General features: G+C 39.4%; 1 protein-coding gene across 1 annotated transcript; it reads left to right on the top strand.

Annotated features, from left to right (window-relative positions):
* Nucleotides 1-80: 80 nt before the first annotated feature.
* LOC140670780 (MAP kinase-interacting serine/threonine-protein kinase 1) lies at nt 81-19028 on the top strand. The gene is made up of 5 exons (XM_072901526.1): nt 81-1139; nt 8810-8944; nt 11934-12290; nt 12406-12976; nt 13087-19028. Exons 1-5 carry the CDS (start codon nt 1085-1087, stop codon nt 13541-13543), a joined length of 1575 nt encoding a protein of 524 aa, XP_072757627.1. The 5' UTR covers nt 81-1084; the 3' UTR covers nt 13544-19028.
* Nucleotides 19029-19050: the final 22 nt, after the last annotated feature.

Here is a 19050-nt window from a genome sequence, read left to right as displayed (position 1 = left end):
GACGCGACGCGGCGGGCGGCGGGGCGAGGAGAGGGGCGCCGCGGCTGGCGGCGGAGAGGGGAGAGAGGTCGCCGGAGTGTTAGTAAGCAGAGCGGCCATCTTGTCGAGCTCAGTCGGGAACCAACTGCCGAGCAGTGAGGGACGGTGATGTGGAAGAGAGGCCAGATGTGTTAGACGAAGGGTTTTTAATGCGCTTCCGAGCCCGATTGCCGCTACGTGCGAGAGGCTGTGCGATAGCGACGACGGAGCCACGACGACCACCACGGGACTTTCGCGTGCGAAAAGGCCCGATACATCCGATTAAAAACCTTCAGCAGAGGAGAGGCTGCGGAGGAGAAGGAGGAGGAGGAGGAGGAGGAGGTAGCAGCAGCCGCGGAGAGCAGGTCGCGGAGAAGGTTCAGGCGAGAGGCTGACGACGAGCTTAGCTTCTCATCAACGGAAAGGCTTGGCCGTTTTCTTGGCTGTAAGAGGAGGAGACAGAGAGAGAGAGAGAGAGAGAGAGAAAGAGATACACCAACAGAGAGAAGAATCGCGACGCCGAGAGACAGAGAGAGAGAGAGAGAGAGAGGAAAAAAGTCAGCGCGGAGGATGACCGACCGAGAGAAAGTGCAGTGTCAAAGTCTGTGATAGTATTTATAAAAGAAGAAAAAAAACCGACAACATCAGCACCTGTGGACGTGTCATCATCGTTCGCGAAAAAGGGAGGACGAACAACCCGCGCGGAGGAGAGATATATAGAGAGATAGGCTTTATATATTTATTTATATCTGTGATATCGACGCTGATATATATCGACTTTCTTCGGGAGAATACGAGAGACGAAGACGAGTGAGAGAAAGAGAGAGAGAGATAGATAGATAGATCCCTGCGAAGAGAGATTATATCAGTATCTTAGTGGATAGGCTTTTTTGTATATATACGACTGACTCTTTTTTATAATTATTGCCACCGGTGCGAATTACGAGTGCACGGACAACGTACGCTCGGACACTGATCTCTCAACGGTGAACCCACCAGAATATTCTCCGATCTCTTTCCCGGACGTCATTGTTCGACAAGAGCGAAGAATACGCAAAGAGGAAACATGGTGGAGAAGATCCTGGAGGAGAGAGAGGACGGCAGTCAGGAGGCCGGACGAGGTGAGAATAATTTTTCTTCGCGTATTTCACGTAACTCGCAACCTTAACGGCGACCTTCCATTTTCTCCGACGTTTCTTTTTCTAGCGCTTTATAAATTTCCACAATTTTTTTTTTTTTTTTTTTTTTTTTTTTCTAACATTATCCATCTTTATTTTAATTAAATGTCTGATTAAATTTCCAAATGTATATAAAGAATATAATTCTATTATTTATACTTATTCGTTTGAAAGCCAAGTTTTTCTTTCTTTTTTCTTTTTTTTTTTTGCTCTTGCAATCGATATTCTCGGCGATTTTTTCCGGAGAAAAAAAAAAAAAGAGATTTCTCGACTTGATCGGAGAATCCTAAAATCGTCAGAGTTATGATCGGGAGTTACGAAACACATCTCATTGTATATTGATGTTTGTTTTGCGAACCGGCTAACTCTGGATTCGGCGGCAGCCATTTTCGCCGGTCGATGTGTAACGACCCGATATAACAGGAAGGGAGGGGGGGGGGGGACGAATGCTTCGCGATTTAGAGGAAGATTAAAAGTTTCACGCTCGAGAATCGTTGATGGAAAAAAAGAAACGCGACCAGAATACCTTTTTAGATAAGTACTAGAGTCGCTTAACGATTCGCTTCTCGTCGCGGAAATCGCGTCGTGAATACGAAGCGTGGAATCGACGAGAGAGAGAGAGAGAGAGAGAGAGAGAGACAGAACTTTCTCGAAACCGGTGAGTGACACTCGCGTGTCGACTGGTGATTAAACGACGAGTTATTCCTTCCTTTCCTCCCCCTCCGCTTGTTGCCCGCTCCAAAATAATTTAGCGAAATATTCGTTAACCTGCAAATATATTTCATCATGCGACTAGAGATCGTGACGTGGTGAACGAATCCTCCTTTGTGTCTGTATTTGACGACTGTAGTATTATTATAGTATTACGTGTATCGATCTTTTTTTTTTTCCTTTCTTTCTTTCTTTTTATCGCCATCGTGAATGATAATCTTCTCGAGAAGATGTTTTGATGCAATAAAATGTCCGGCCTAAACGAGAATTATAATATACGCCGTTTATAATATTATACAAGGAACGCGACTTGATTGAAAATTTGCTCACGCGATAAGTAACGACGGTCAAGTATTTCGCGTCATCGCTCTAATAATACACACATTCTCGTGTGTATTTACATAAACACACTTTCATATCCTGTCGAGCTCTCCTTTAATCGCTTGTCAATCGATCGCTAATTATACCGCACCGGTCTTCATTACTCCTAAAAGCGGAAACTCAGGGGGAAAGGGGAAAAAATTCCTAGCGCTGCGTCTAATTGTAAATATTATGCAACGCTTACTAGACGGACTATTACATATTAAAATAAAGCGACTGAAGTTTATAATCAAACGGTGAAATAAAAAATACCGCATTTCTACGCATAATTAAACCGTCTTTCGACAACCTTTGGCTCCTCATTGTTCATCGAAAGCCCGTTTGATGTTTGATACGTGATCGGCAAATTCTCCTTACTCGAGCAAAAAGAGAAAAAAAAAAGTTTAGAGACGAGGAAATAGGATATCGCATGAATAAATCTGAGAATATCTTTTTCAAGTTTTTTTTTTTTTTTTTTGTGTTCACGTCGGCGAAATTATGTCGCCTTTGGATCGAATCTCGCTGATTCCGAAATCCCGAGAAGTCGACGTACGATGAAAGAGAGAGAGAGAGAGACAGACAGATTTTGAGATGCAAACCAGAGGTATTATTTTCCTCGGGGTGAGAGAAACGCGCGTTTTAGGTTTTGCAACGTCGCTTCCGAGCAACGCGTCGTTGGCACAGCGGATTATTTCTTTTTAGAAGGGGGGAAAGGAGAGACAAAGGGAGAGAGGGCGGGGTAGAAGGAAGAAGGAGAACGAAGTGGGTTAGTAGTTGGTATACACGGTGTGGTTCGGGAGTTTCGGCGCCACGACGTGGATCCACAACACGTAGGGGAGAGACGCGGGGTCGGTTGTAGGGCGATCCAACAAAGAACGTAGGGAGAGAAAGGGTCCCCGGCGCGCATGTCAGCTCGGCGCGCTTTTAAAGGGAAACACGCACGATGTTTTAGGAACAAAGAGAGCCCCTCGCGCGTCGAGGAGTCTACCGTTTCGATCAAAACTTCAGTCAAATCAAGGGCCCATATTATAGCGGTGTGAAAAATATTGATTTTTATGAATGTTTTTTAAAGGATATTGGAAATTGATTTTTTTTTTTTTTTTTTTTGACATTTTACACACACGTGTACGTTGACGTTTTTATTTACATTTAAATAGTACGTCAGTATTTTTAAAGCTTTTTTTTTAAATAAATGCATGATTTGACGATGTAACATATATTGTGTAATTGTCTGAAATGAAAAAAACTCGGTTTAGTTTTATTCTTTAAGATATTTTTGAGATATTAAACTTTAATCAAAAATTTTTTAAAATAATATTGATATTTTTTTGACCTTTAAGAAATAAAGAAGTTTCAGCAGAATTAAAATATTTAATTTTAAAATGGCATTATTCAATCGCTCAATTTTTTAAATAAAATTAAGTTCTAGTATTCTAATCAGTATTCTAAAAATATCATACGGAATAAAACTAGCCCGAGTAATTTCAGACAATTAAACGCGAAGCATGTCACCTCGAATCATGCAGTCTTTAACATGCTATGCGCAGAGGCTCGTATTACACAAAAAAGCTAAATATTAACCAAAATTTAAAAATACTCATGTACTATTTAAACCTCAATAAAAATATGTAAGATGCTAAAAAGATCGAGTTCAAGTATCGAAAAAAATTCTAAAAGTAAATTTTTCGTACTGTTAATAGACCGTGGACCCTTAAGTTTGATATTTTTAAATATACATGATCGCTTTGGGAATACGCTTAATCGATAGAAAAAATAAAGTAATAAAGATATTGGTCTGAATGAGAAAAAAGAAATTACCGCACAAAAACAAGGACGAGCATATTCATAAAAGAATAAGAGGAATAAAAAGGATACGATATCACAGTTCGAATATACACGATGACATCGCAACGGGAGCGCAATTAAGATCTTTAGGAATCGTCTTTATTTACTCTTGGATCGGGCGAATCTAGCGCGGACGATTATACCGGGTGGAAAATGCCGAATAAGCGAGAGCGCCGATGTTTCGTGGCCGGAATGGAAAAGTCGGGACTCTCGTCGCGTGAATTTCCGCGTCACACATGCGCAGCCTCACGTAACCATAACGGCTAAAAAAAAAAAAAAAAAAAAAAACCGAAAGTCACGCTCCGGCACGTTGCGTGATTATACATACTCCCTTTTCCGCCCGACTCTCTAATTGGGCGACGACATTCGTGTAGCGTCGCGCTTTGTTCGCTTAATTTATGTACGATTTTTAATGATACATTATTACATGCAGTCGTATAGTACCATCTTACTCTCAAACTTCGGTCGAGGCTAAACGCGTTATAACGTTACATGCACGCTACATGTTTCGGGTCATTGTAAAACTTTCGAAACTGCGGTCTGGTGGAATAATAAAGTCTGTTATTTTATTGTTGACATTTGCTAGTCTATTATTTATTTAGCAGAATATACGAGAGAATTCATTACATCGAGGGGGGAGGGGGGGAGGGAAAGAAACATTGTATTAAGAAAACAGAAAGTTCAAATTAGAAATAAAATTGAAATTAAAAATAAAAGAATAGGTAATAAAATGAAAATAAATATTTTCCAATTATATTTTTCAACGAGTCTAGCATTCTTATCTTGGCGATCTGGCAGATTAAATGTCGGATTTTTTCAATTGCGAAAATATTATTTACGAATATTATCGAGCGCATTTTCTCTACAGCTTTTACGTAAACGAGATCCTATGGTGACGATTTTCGCGTAATCACCAGCGTGCGCGCGGATGAAACATTATCGTGTGTGTATATCTCGCGTAAGATGGCGGCGTTCCTTTTCTGTGCCAGTCATTGAACTCTCGTAGATTCCACGTGTGTGTGTGTGTGTGTGTGTGTGTGTGTACGTGTGTGTGAGTGTGTGTGTGTGTGTGGCAAATCGTTGTGCGGCGTCGACGTCGCGTTTGCGAGACGCACGAAAATACATTCGCCGAAATTATATGATGACGTGCAAATTCCCGAAAATTCACCACTCCAAAGAGATTCGAGATCTAGGAGGAAGGTCTTCGGCTTGAAAATCTCTAGGTATTTCCGGACAGAGAGCGCGAGCTATTCGGAGAGATTTTCGGAGACAGACGGACAGTTTGTGCTGTCGTCGTTGTCGTTAGGTTTATTTTTGGATCCGCGTGAAATCCGAGTTCCTCTTTCGAGTCGTTTTGATGAGTCGTTGGCTCCTCTATCGTCTTGACGCGAACACGCGTCGAATGACAATTAACAATCCGAACGTTCCCCCCTCGTGACTATCAATGACACTTGATGGACACGATCGGCGAGTGACTTTTTCTTTCGTCCAACTAAATGTAACTAACTTTGATTAACTAAATTAAATTGACAGTTTTATTTAACCCTTACTCTGTATTGTTATTTTTGGCACCTTCTAACTGTACAGGTGGGTCAGCGTATTTTCGAGTACTTTAATTTGATTAATATGTAAAAGTGTTTTTAAAAAATCTGAAAAAATGTATATATTATTTTATGATTATTTGTTTTGGAGAAATTGACGTGTTGTTAGAAAAATCACAGACAAAAATGATCCATCAGTACGGAATAAGTACGGAATTAAATTTCACTCGTCTTATTTTCCCTTTATTTGCCGACGCAGATGCTTTGGCTTGAACCGACCATAAACCGAGGGCCGATGATCGGTCATTGCGATTATCACGGACAATAAGAGAGGAGTCTCGAGACCGGCTTACAGTTACGCGTCGAGGGGGGCTCGTTCTCGATTCGGCTCTGATTTCTCTTCGACCCACGCGAGCGAGCGAGCGAGCGAGCGACCCGAGTGTGTCCGCTCTCGAAGGAGTGGCAGAGAGCAGAGAGCCTCGGCCTCGCACACTCGACGGTCTACGTACTTTATTATTCAGCGCCGTTTATATATCGTGCAGCGGGGTCTCCGCCCACACAATCGCACGCATCCTTTCCGCATCGTCCGAGAAACACCGCGAGTTATTAATATACGCGCGCTGTAGTTAGCTACTACGTTATCTCGACAAACTGCTTGAATAAACCTCGCCTTATTATTATATATATATATATATATATATATATATATATATGCAATAGAGTTTTATTCCGGGATTTCGAGCATTTTCAATCTAAATGTATAATTTGCTTCTCCTTCGTAGTCATAAGTCATAATTATCCTTTTTTGTCGAAGCAAGCATCTATCTGACGAAAGTTTCAAACGGAAACGGAAACGGAAAAAAAAACTTGCTTTAGATAAGATAAGATTTTATTAAGTACAGTTAATATTCACGCGAGTATGTACAATGTAATTCGAAAGGTCTTTATAATTAGCACAAATCTGCTTAATACACACAGACTCTCGGTCGCGGAAATATCGTGGATGTTTATTTTTTAGATCGCAGCGCGATTTCCCCTCCGATCGGCGCGATACATATCTCGCGTAAATATCCGCCGTGTATCTCTGTTAACACGAGGATCGTGAATCGCGTACCGGTTACCCAGGTCTCGCCTTCACGCGAGTAGTGAACTTTCCCAGCGCGAGAGAGAGAGAGAGAGAGAGAGAGAGAGAGGGACTAGAGAGGGAAACGCCGAACTCTCTGCATGACGGGGCTTGTATATCGGCGACCGAGAGTCGCCCATTTTTAGTAGCTGAATTAGAAAGTACGAAGAGACAGAATCTATCTATACACGGCGTTTGTAACAGACGACAGCGTGAAATCGTTGTCTGTTTCGAATTTGTCAATTTCAGGATGAATTTTCGGACAATGTTAATTAGGCTACGTGAGCTTGGCACCCGACTTTAGAAAAAAAATTTTTTTTTTTTTTTTAAATGACTCGCACCCGACTTTAAAATATCTTAAATAATAATTAAGAATTAACAATTATTCGAGCTGGCTTTGAAAAATCGAATTGTTAGACGTCAAGAAAAGGATAAACGATCGCGTTTGAAAAAATGTGTGGAGAGAAAAAAAAAATTCTTTATTATACCGTCTTACATATACACTTTATTTACATACATTCCAAGACTATCGGATCGGTATCGTCGGAGCGGATAACGGAGAAACGCTCCAGAAGTTTCGAGAAGTCGGCATTGTTGTTCCGGAGCGGCTACAGGGGAATTGTTCCCATCTTCATTTACCCCGGCTGAATCGATTACGCGCTTTCCAACCGGGGCACAAGAGTACGGCCTCCTCTATATAATCGAGGCAGCATCCCCTTCCACAGGGAATCTTCCCCCGGGTCTTCTCCCTTTTGCGCGTTTCATCACACGGGGGAGCACTGTTTCCGTCAAATATCTACGAGAGATATTCGTGATCAGAGAAATGTAAAAAAGGATAATCTTCAACGCGATATCTCTCTCTTCCTTTTAATTGTTACTCTGTCATTTTTACAATTTTCTGCATTTATTTCGACGCGAGTTGGACATTTATTCGCCGCGAGATAACATGACACATGCACGAATTACGTAATCGACACATGTTAAAAACATGTCGAACGCGTTGCTCTACGATAAACGTTGCAAATAGCCGGAGACACGTCAACGTCTATTGGGGCGATATAATTATAACGGCGTGCGAGAGCATTATTTTAAACCTCTCTTCGAGACCAATGAGAGTATGGTTATTCATAAAGACAGCGGCGTCCCGATGAATGCAAGGTTCCTCCGCTTATACGTGACGCGCGATAATCCTTTCTCTCGTAATAGTTTCATAGCATTTTTTTTTTTTTTTTTTTTTGTCCCCGCCTTATCAATGGACTGATTGATTTTTATTGCGCGTCTTTTTTGCGGGGGACACCGAACGATGTTAGGCTTCTAAACAGCTTCTATCTAGCGGCAAGGAGTTATCGTAGAAACGAGCAGGGACGAAGAGAATATGACTAAGAGCCTCGCGATGATAACGCGACGTCGATAAGTTTGCAATAATAAACGATAACGCGAGCCTTCGTCACGTATGGCGGACTGCGAGCTACTTTGTTCGCAAAAATAAACACACCCACGTTGCGCAACCGCGTCTTCAAACATACATATCGTTTACGATTGCGCTGAGAAAGGGACGGTTTTCTAAACTGCGTTAATCTTAAATTAGATTTATCTCGAAGGATTGTATGAAGAATCTCTATTTATAATATTTACACAATAAGGCGGTGGAAAATTTGGATTTTTACGATTTGTTTAAGCTTATTAAATATTTTATATGAAAATAAAATTATATATATTATGTTTTTTTTTTTTCTATCTATCACATATATTTCTATTTTCAAATAGAATTATTTAATTGTAAGAAATGTCTATATTTTTAAATATTTCTCTATTTAAAAATAGAAAAACATGTAATAGTGAGAAATCGAAAATTCAGTAATTATAAATGAAATTCTAATTTTATATAAAATAATAATAATCGGATTGATTGGATAAAAGAGGAAGAAATTTACTAGTATTTTTAATAATGACAAAACAAGGAGTTTTAATTTATAACATAATAGTACGCGAGATAATCATATGTCGAGTTTCATAAGCCTTTGTATTTTCAGGCGATGGCACCTGCCGAGATGTAACTTCGACGGGGGAGTCGATGAGCGCGGTGCAAGCTCGTCAGGAAGAGGCGAGACGCAAGAGGCGTAGGAAGAGACGTTCTGGCTCGTCCGTGGTGTCTTCCTGCTTTCAAGGTAGCATAGATTGGAAAAAGAGAAAGAGAGAGAGAGAGAGAGAGAGAGAGAGAGAGAGAGAGAGAGAGAGAGAGAGAGAGAGAGAGAGAGAGAGAGAGAGAGAGAGGAGAACACTCTCGCTTCCCCATCGATAAAAATTCATGCAATCGTCCGAGTCCTATCGTGTAAAATACAGAGATGGAAAGAGAGCAGAAATCTTTCGTGTAGAACGACTGTAACGACTGTTTTCTATCTTTCGATAACTAATGTGCACGCACCCCCGTGCGTAGCGCGCCTCTCTCGCAACCGATGACTTTGCAGTAGTCTCCTCCGTAGGTATGTGTGACCTTGGACAAGTGTTTGGAACGTCGAGAAACTCGCACGGGACGGTGATAATCGATCGCGCAGGCAGTCTGGAATTTTACGCGACCAGCCGCTTGTTTATAAACACCGGAAATTCGCGTCCCTTCTTCCCGCTCCCTCTCCCGTAATTCGAGAGAGCGTCCCCAGCCCGAAAGGAAAGGACACTCCCTCGTGAAAGGAGCGATTACAATAATACCAGAAAATTTTTCCGAAGAAACGCCGGGGGATGATCAGTTTTTCTTCTTATTCACAGAATTTTTAATGTAATAGGAAAGAAAAAATGGGTTAATCTATATGCGAAGTCGGTAATGTTTTACCGCCTCTCTAAACTGGTTGTCTGTACCTCTCGTAAAGAACACGGGATCGGAATTTAATCCGAGTTGTGCGCAGCTGGCAAATACGGTTATTCGGCCACGGAGTCGCTCGCACGATCGATACACGGTCCACGGAGAGCCACGAATTCGCTCTCCGCACGAGTTTTCGCTCTTACGAGTGTAGTCAATTTATTCGTTTCCCGAGAGAGAGAGAGAGGATGATTTGCAAGTCGTGAACATACCCGTTTGTAATTAATTGTAAATAATTAATGTTCTTCGTAATACATATGCGTTTCATTATTCACAAGTTATTAATAATTGATGTTTATCGATTATTAATATTGACGTATTAATATCAATGGAATAATTAATATTTTTTAATGAATTTAAATAATTAAATTTAAATTATTGAATCTTCAAGAAGAATTTCAAAAATTGCAAGGAGATAAGTATTATTGTTTTCAATTTCGCTCAATTGTATTAGCGGGGATAAAAAAAATGATGTTACACAAAAATTTTTGTTAAGTTAAAATTAAATAATCGTAGGAAATATTAAAGTTGAATATAAAGTTGAACTCTGATATTTTTGGACATTATTTGAGGAATAAAAGGATTTAAATAATTCACATTATAAAAATTAATTCTATTTATTAAAATTGTAATTATAAATATATAGTGTTTGATTTAAAGAATTAATACATTTCAGTCATTTGGTGAAATTAAAATGAGAGATCTTTAATTACATATCTTTTAAATTATGACAAAAATATTAAGTTTAAAGTCAACCATCATCCGGATCAAATTTCCATTTTCTCGGCCAATTGCGTCATTTCATATGATCGATTCGAGAACCCCGGCTTGCTTCGAGAAGCTTCCAACCCCTGTTGGAACTATACATTATATACGTAACTATTCCTAAGGTCGATAGAAAAAGAGAAAGAGAAGTTATTGAAATTTATATGCTTTCTATCTGCGGATCACTGGTCGTTAAACTATGTATCAAGGACAATTTTTCCCAAAGATCATTAGCGTCAATGATCGTGTCATTAAACTGTCATCGTTTTTTTTTTTTTTTTTTTTTTTTTTTTTTTTTCGTTGTAACATCATTTTCTCTAGGTAAATCGCGGAAAACTATTAAATCGCACGCATGCGTGGGTCGACGAACATGCAATTTTCGCGACGATGCTATATTTGTTCCGCTGTTAAAACGATGTTACAGAGAACGCGAGACGTAAAGACTCGCGGAGGCATATTATCGGCTTCTGGTTGCTAGGCGCTAGCGACGCTGCCATGCGCGTGTATCCTAACGTATAATCGGAGCGAGAAGTGGTTGGAAGGGGGGTGAAGAGAGAGAGAGAGAGAGAGAGAGAGGAGAGCGGGAGCCGCGCAGGCAACGCGGAGACGCGGCAACGTAGGCTCGAACCGGGGGTAGGGATGGATCGTGGAGCGAGACGCGAGGAGGGTCCTCCAAGAGGAAGAGGAGGAAAGGAGCCGCGCGATAGCTGCGGCCACGGACTTCCGAGAGAGAGGGAAAATTCGGTGTATGTGCGTCGTAGTTCCACGCTCCGATCTCGGCCACCCCCTCTCGACCTTGACATTGACTGCCCGTCGGAATAGGACAACACCGTGTTGTTACGCGCGTTGCGCGTTCAAGAGAGACGCAGCCTATCTGAATCCGGAGATAATTGGATGTAACAATCAGGATGGAAGCGCGTAGTCTAACAAAATTGATCAATTTTTTGTCTCTATTTTTTTTTTTTTTTTTTATTTTCTCCCTTTAGTAACATTATTTATGAAATTTATTCCAACTGATGAGGAAGACTTTTGCGCGTCTCCGGGGAAAAATAGATGCTCTCTCGATAAATGTCAAAAAAAAAAAAAAAAAAAAGCGTTTTAAGAGTCGTTAAAAAAACCGATCGTCGCGAAAGAAAAGAATCTTCGAAGGACGCTTCGATTGATTCGATGTTGGATTCTCTTCTCTTGCCAGGTGACAATGCGACGTGGCGCGACGTAATTGCCGTCGATCGCGTGCTCGTAGAACGACGCGCAATTCTACGCTAAATGAATGTCGTATTGATTCAACCCAGTGAATTCATTGTACATTCGTGGAATCAAAAGGTTGCAATGTTTCTCGTTCCAATAATTTTCGAGAATACGGTTTGCGAAATTCGTCAAAACAAAAACCACCAAAGCGCCACAGAGTATATATGAAAAAATTACCGCAATACTACTAGAGTAGATGTGTGAAAATACAATATAAATAAAATGGAATCATGATAAAACCGATTTGTAATTCATAAGACGAGCATGTAAAATTTGTATCGCTATTATAGAACTGTACAAGCTGACCGGTGAAGTTCTTGGAGAGGGTGCTTATGCCTCGGTCCAGACCTGTACGTCCCTGTACACGGATCTCGAGTACGCCGTGAAAATCATCGACAAGATCCCCGGACACGCGCGTGCCAGAGTGTTCAAGGAAGTCGAGACGTTCCATCATTGTCAGGGCCACCCAAACATCATACAGTTGATCGAATTCTTCGAGGACGAAGAGAAGTTTTATCTTGTATTTGAAAAGATCAACGGCGGCCAATTGTTGAACAGAATTCAAGAACGGGTTCACTTCACCGAGAGAGAGGCGAGTCAAATCGTCAAAGAGATTGCGAGTGCGCTGGACTTTCTTCATAAGAAAGGTAATTTTAAATAACGTAGCGATAAATTGAACGAGCTATGAATAAGATGGAAATTGTCGGATGAAATATTGATTAATGTTTTATATTTATATTAATTTTTTGTATGTGTATTCAGGGATCGCTCATAGAGATCTCAAGCCCGAGAACCTCTTGTGCGTGTATCCGGACAAATTGACGCCGATCAAAGTATGCGACTTTGATCTTGGATCAGGTATCAAGTTCAACAACTCGCTGTCTAGTCCTGTGGCAACGCCGCAACTTTTGACGCCGGTGGGCAGCGCCGAGTTTATGGCGCCGGAAGTAGTCGAGGCCTTCATCGGCGAGGCCAATTACTACGATAAACGTTGCGATCTCTGGAGCCTCGGTGTCATCATGTACATTCTGCTTTGCGGCTATCCGCCTTTCTATGGAAATTGCGGCACCGACTGCGGCTGGGGCAGAGGAGAGAATTGTCAGGCCTGTCAGGAATTGCTGTTCACCAGTATTCAGGAGGGCAGATATGAATTTCCCGACAAAGAATGGAGATGCATCTCTGAGGACGCAAAAGATTTGATCAGGGGCTTGCTCGTCAAGGAGGCACACCAGAGGTTCAGCGCCGATAGTATTTTGAAACATCCTTGGATTAATCCCGGACCGACTTCCGTCGAAACTGGCGATCGATCACTTACCACGCCTCATATCATAAGGTAAGTTTTTTCCAAAGTCGAGTTTATATCTCTCGTTCTCCAACTCAATCAGTTTTATTCTTAAATACAAGAATATTCTTAACCTCTCTCACGCTTGCATTTCTTTTTAGGAGGAACAACTCCGCTAGAGAACTCTCAGCTTTCGCTGAGTCCGCAATGGCTGTGAATCGTGTGGTACTTCAGCATTTCTCTCTAAATCTCGAGGAACTGGCGGAGAATCGGGAACCCAGACTGTCTACGTCATCGACCGACGATGACAATCATCCGTACGGTCACATGTCCGACTCGAGTAGCGAATTGTCCGAGAACAGCAAGCATCTGACGACGCATTCCTCTAGCGAGTTTGACGGTACGCGACAAAAGTCATGCTCCATGCGCTCCAGCGTCGATCTGAACGATTCCAAGATCATCGGTAAGAATCGCGTCATAAGCAAGGAATCACTGCAGAATTTGTTCGGACTGTCACCGCCAACCGAGAGTCGTCTGATGCAGCGCCGTTTGAAGGCACGCTCCGATCTACTTGAACGTCAGACTGGCAAAGCGGTAATTGCGTCTCCGAGTGGCTGAGAGGTCACAATAGTACCGCCGATCGCTCTTTCTCATTACAGTATCACTTGTCTCTTTGTAGTTACGTGAGGATGCGAATGATGTACAATACTTTTTTCCAATGGCTTAGGAAGCTAACGTGTAGTATAAGTCGAGTCTCTTCTGCGCGGATATAACGAGAACAGGCTCAATCCATTTACGGTAGTGACGACAGCGATAATAATCGAATAAAAAGTATTTTCGCCTCGAAAAATGATCGAAAAGAATATCTCACCGTTATCTTTTCTTTCTTTTCAGTAGGTGTAAGCTTTTTTGTTTTAAACTTTCGTTTTTTTTTTTTTTTTTTTTTTTTTTTTTTTAGCAGACAGTTTGATGCCAGCCAGATTGTTTTTCTTTCCAAGATAAAATTCCAGTTGTCTCCTATTAATTACAAATTGATTAATAACGCGACATTACAGTTGGAACATTGCATAGTATAAAATAATGTATTAAAATAATGTATAAAAAAATGTAAAATAAGAGATTTTCGTTTAGAATATAAATCTTAATTGTAATATAATATATGCACTTGTAAGTGTGCACCTTGCGATATGTAAGGGAAGCATTTAATATAATCGGTATAAAAAAGAAATTAAGATAATTACTGTATATATCGCAGTAATTATTTGACTTTGACATTGCGCTCGATATCTTGGAAATAAAAGCAAATCTGATTTCAACAAACATCGCGTAATCTTCGCTGCGTGTTATTCATTATTCACGCAGCTCGTTACATACATATTGTTACATATTGTACAGAACTATCTGCACGACACGCGCATCTAATATTGCATCATCCGCGGATGGAAAATCGACTTTCAAATATTTTACTCATCTACATGTCAACATTTGTACGCAAACGAATCAACATTGCAAAGCATCCCGAGGATGATTCGGAAATACCATTGATGCGTCGACTCTGACGTGGACGCAATCTTATCCTTTCGCTACGTACCAGACACGTACGTTAAAACAAATACGCGCGTTCACGTGTAGACAGATTATTAACAAAAAAAAAAAAAAGAGGAGGAAAGTGAAGATCCTCGTGATCGTGATAGTTCGTGTGCTGCTTTACGCACGAATGCTTTATTACGTAAATATTCTTTTTTTTTTTTTATTTGTTCGCGAAATCCCCTTCAGTTAAAAAAAAAATACAAAAATAAAAAAAAATAAAAAAAAATCGACGGATTCAACTGACGCAAGGCGAAAGAGATGTTCCTTTTACTGCTTTTTTGATATTGTTTCAAGTATATTCGAGCCATAATATAACACATATATATATATCTTCGAACGGAATAAACGAGTGAACGTATCTCAACCCACAGGTGCAGATTATATAGTTTGCTCATATATATATATTAATAGAAACGCGATAGATCGTAAGTCAACGCAAGATTTCAAAGCGACATTTAAAGGGTGAAAGCACAAAAGTGGATGAAAAGAGAGAATTACCGTTCTACCTTTGTTTACAATTTTTGCATTTTTGTGTTAAATCACGGGATAACGTTTATCGATAATGATGTTACATATTTTCATAGAGTTTTATTGACTTTAAAATTATTTTATATATAACGCTAGCTCAACCCAGAATAATACTTCGTATTTTTTTCTACAAATTATTTGTATTCTAAATTTTTCTTTGTTTCGATATAATTATGCACGAGTCTACGAAACCAAAATTTGAGTTAGAAGTTTCACTTTTGGTTCGTATAAAGATAAAGCGTCGATACTTATTTCTTTTGCTTTATCGCGTATTTTAAAGAGAGAAAAGAAAAATATACATATACAAAATTCTCTCATTCACTTCTTGCTAATGCGGTGGACCGATTTTACTCAGGGCAGCTGGAAGATCGCTGCGTACGTTATTCTACATAAACATACGCTCATACAATTTGAAAACTGAGAGAAAATGAAAAGAGAGCTATTTGTGTGTGTGTAAGATTTACAGAGCGCAGTCCCTCCGCAAGATTAATGTTAGTGATTGCGTTAGCGTACGCTTTAGGATTTCAGGATCTTGTAATTTTAAGAGAGAAGATGGAGGGGGGGGGGAGAGATTGGGAGGGCTGCGAATGTGTAATATGCGTTTGTACATTATAATTGCATCATTGGAAACTTTCTTAGAAAGTCATTCGCTTGCTGTAGGCAGGTACGGCTTTTGTCAACTTCTGTCTTCTTTGTACTTTGTAAGTACCAGATAAGATAAAGATTAGTGTTTATAACGCGTGCGCGCGTAGAAATGGGATTTTATACATATGTGTATATGGTGTATGTATATATATATATATATATATATATATATATGTATATATATATGTGTATATATATATATATATGTGTGTGTGTGTGTGTATAAAAATCCCTGTGTAAATAGAAGAGCTACGATATTGAGGTACGGAAAGCAATATAGAATGAGGGCTCTTATATAAGGGAGAATGTTGAAAGATTATAATATATTTATCGGCCTCTTTGCGCAAAGCAAAAAAAAAAAAAAAAAAAAAAAAACAACTTTGTTTCTTAATCAGCCGTAGTGTGTCGGAAATTATCGTAAAAATTATAATTTCTACTGCTTGTCACTTTCCTACTTTGTCTTGCGCAAAGTTTCCTACGATATACAAGCCACGTCAAGCAATTAAGCGTACGCTCGAAAAGCTCCAAAATTATATTCATTATCTGTTTTTATCGGATCGCGAAATAAAAGAGAAATTTTTTTTTGTATCGAGCGTGCGTGTAAAGTATCAATATAGGCTCGAATGCTATAAGTGAATGCTCTTTAAAAAAAAGAAACGAAAGAGGAAAGAAGTAATATATATAAATATAAGAAGATATATATATATACATATATATATATACATATATATATATATACATATATATATATACATATATATATATACATATATATATATATATACATACATATATATATATATATACATATATATATATATATATATATATATATATATATATATAAGTGTGTGAAGCAAATGTTGCAGTGTGCAGAGCGTAAGGAAAAAATATAAAAGGAAAAGAAAAAAATATACAAATGGCCATAATACGCAGATCTGTAAGCGTAACGAGTTTAAGATTGTATAATAAAACGAGAGAGAATATATTAGATGTGTATGTATGTACGGGTGGATGTGTGTGCGTGTGCGTGCGTGTGCGTGTTTAAAACTGAATGAGAAAAGGAGAAACGTGTGAAAAGATAAAACTAATTACTAGCCTTTAAGAGGAAAAAAGCACCTTATTGTCGTAAGTTTATAACATAAAGGTACCGCTGAGTCATACCAACCAGAGTATCAGGTTGTTGTTTTACTTTGATCCTTTTACATCTCCACACATTTATCTCGATACAATTTTTAATAGATTTTTGTTCACCCACATACATATACATATACGCATCAAGAGTTAAAAAAAAAATGATATAACGATCATTTTGAAGATTGTGATAATGCTTTTCGCGCGCTCTGGCTGGATTGTATAATGTTTGAGTACTGGTATAGCACAGCGGTCTGTCAGAGAGCTACGTACACGCGAAATGCGAATGCTATCTGTCATTCTCATTTTCTTCCCTGTAATACGCAAAGCGAGTGTTGTACAAGTCGTTTGCGAAGCGGCGGTTATAACGAAGGAGGATGTAAGCCGTGAAAGACATTAAGTTCGTGTCGTGCTTGTGTAGCGCGAAAGATCCTAGAGCGAGGAAGAATGGAGTGACGATGCGAGGGAAGCGAGTAAAGTTTTCGTACACATTTTTCCGAAAAAGGGAATTTAAAAGAATGATGATGACGTGTCATATATCTTGGACGGCACGCATCGTATCCCGTTCAACTCACATGTTCTGACCGCACACTCTCTTCGTCGAGTCTTTCTCCTGCCGCGAGATTCGCGCGATCGACACATATCTTTATAAAGAGGAGGGCATATCTTTCTCTTTATGAAAGAAGAAAAAGATATTATCAAGCACGAATTATTTGTGCGTATAAGAAGATCATCGCCCGATGATCTTTGATTTCAGATAAGCATTCATTTTGTCGGAAAATAGAAGAAAAAAAGAAAAAAAAAGAGTGTGCGGTGACTCGACACGAACAGATTTCGATCGCACTTTTCATATTCTTGTAATCGTAGTCGATATATATATCGATCGAAGAGTGGGATAGTAAGAGAAAAAAAAAAAAAAAAACTTGCAGAATGTAAATAAGATTTATCTAGTAGCTATAGTGCCTATATCCTAAAAAAGTAGATTGATAGCGCTCCCCCGAATTTTATCCTATCCCCTTCATTTCCCTTTCCCTCGCATTTTTTTCCCCCACATTTTATCCCACAAACACAAGGCATTTTCTTTTTCACAACCTTCTATAAATCTGATCCCATATCCTCGTAATCGAAACATTCCTCATCCTTCACCAATCGATCACCAAATCCCTTTCTCCCACGTCACACGGTCCCTTCTTCCACGCGTCCCAAGAAAAAAAAATTGTTATAAAACGGAAAATGGCCAAAAAATATTTTTTATTTTTCATACCCACTTGTATGTAGGATATATATAACGATATATTTTTTTGACACGGTTGAGGAGACATGGAGATTGCGAAGAAAGGGAAGCGACTGTATCGCATTCTCGATCACTCTCTCGAGAGTTTCGTTTGAAACTATTTCGAAAGAGATATCGGGGGATGCGATAGCTTCTCTTTTATTTCTTGCGTTTGGTGCGATATCTTACTGCTTAGTATTAGACGTTTTTGTAAACCGGAGTCGCTCTTCAGTTTCAGCGAAAGAGAGAAAAAGAATGTTTGAGAGCAAGGGCTAAAATCCACTTGATAACGAGCTAACGAACGATTTTCTATTCTGTTACAGAAAAATATTTAGTACGCGCGTTTTCCCCGTCCTTTTTTTTTTTTTTTTTTTTTCCTGTAAAGGAAAACTGTAACGAATCGAAATTTCTTTTCAATTTTACTGTAATATTTGACCGAATAAAATTAGATTTTCGCCGTGCCATCGGTATCTTCTTCAAGTATGTAAACGAGAGCGATTGTCGGATTCTAAATGTTACATCGCAAGTCACATCGTGAGCAGGAGGCGCTAATTTTTCGACGTACTTTTATTCGTATTTAAGTGGCGCGCGTTTTAGCCTAGCGAAACATGTAAATGTTGAGACTGGATATTACGAACGTACAAAAAAAAAACCTTTATTATACCTGTAAACTATGTAAAACATGTTGATCGCTCCACGATTCATAATCGTCGCGTCCAAGAAAAAAAAAAAAAAAAAAAAAATGCTCGCGTAAGGCGAGCTGGTTTCGATTCCCGAGTAGCAATTTCTACGACTCGAATTATCCGTAAATCTGATTGCGAATAACCAGGCAATGGCGTGATTCCAAAAAAAAAATCTTTGTCATTAATCCCTCATGATTGATCATTAAAATGTATATTTTTTAAGTGAAATATTAAAAAATTTACTTTATTACATACTTTCCTTGACACATACA

This window comes from Anoplolepis gracilipes, chromosome 11 (assembly GCF_047496725.1).
Source record: "Anoplolepis gracilipes chromosome 11, ASM4749672v1, whole genome shotgun sequence".
In the NCBI taxonomy this organism is placed as follows: domain Eukaryota; kingdom Metazoa; phylum Arthropoda; class Insecta; order Hymenoptera; family Formicidae; genus Anoplolepis; species Anoplolepis gracilipes.
This window is presented reverse-complemented; position numbering and strand designations above follow the sequence as displayed.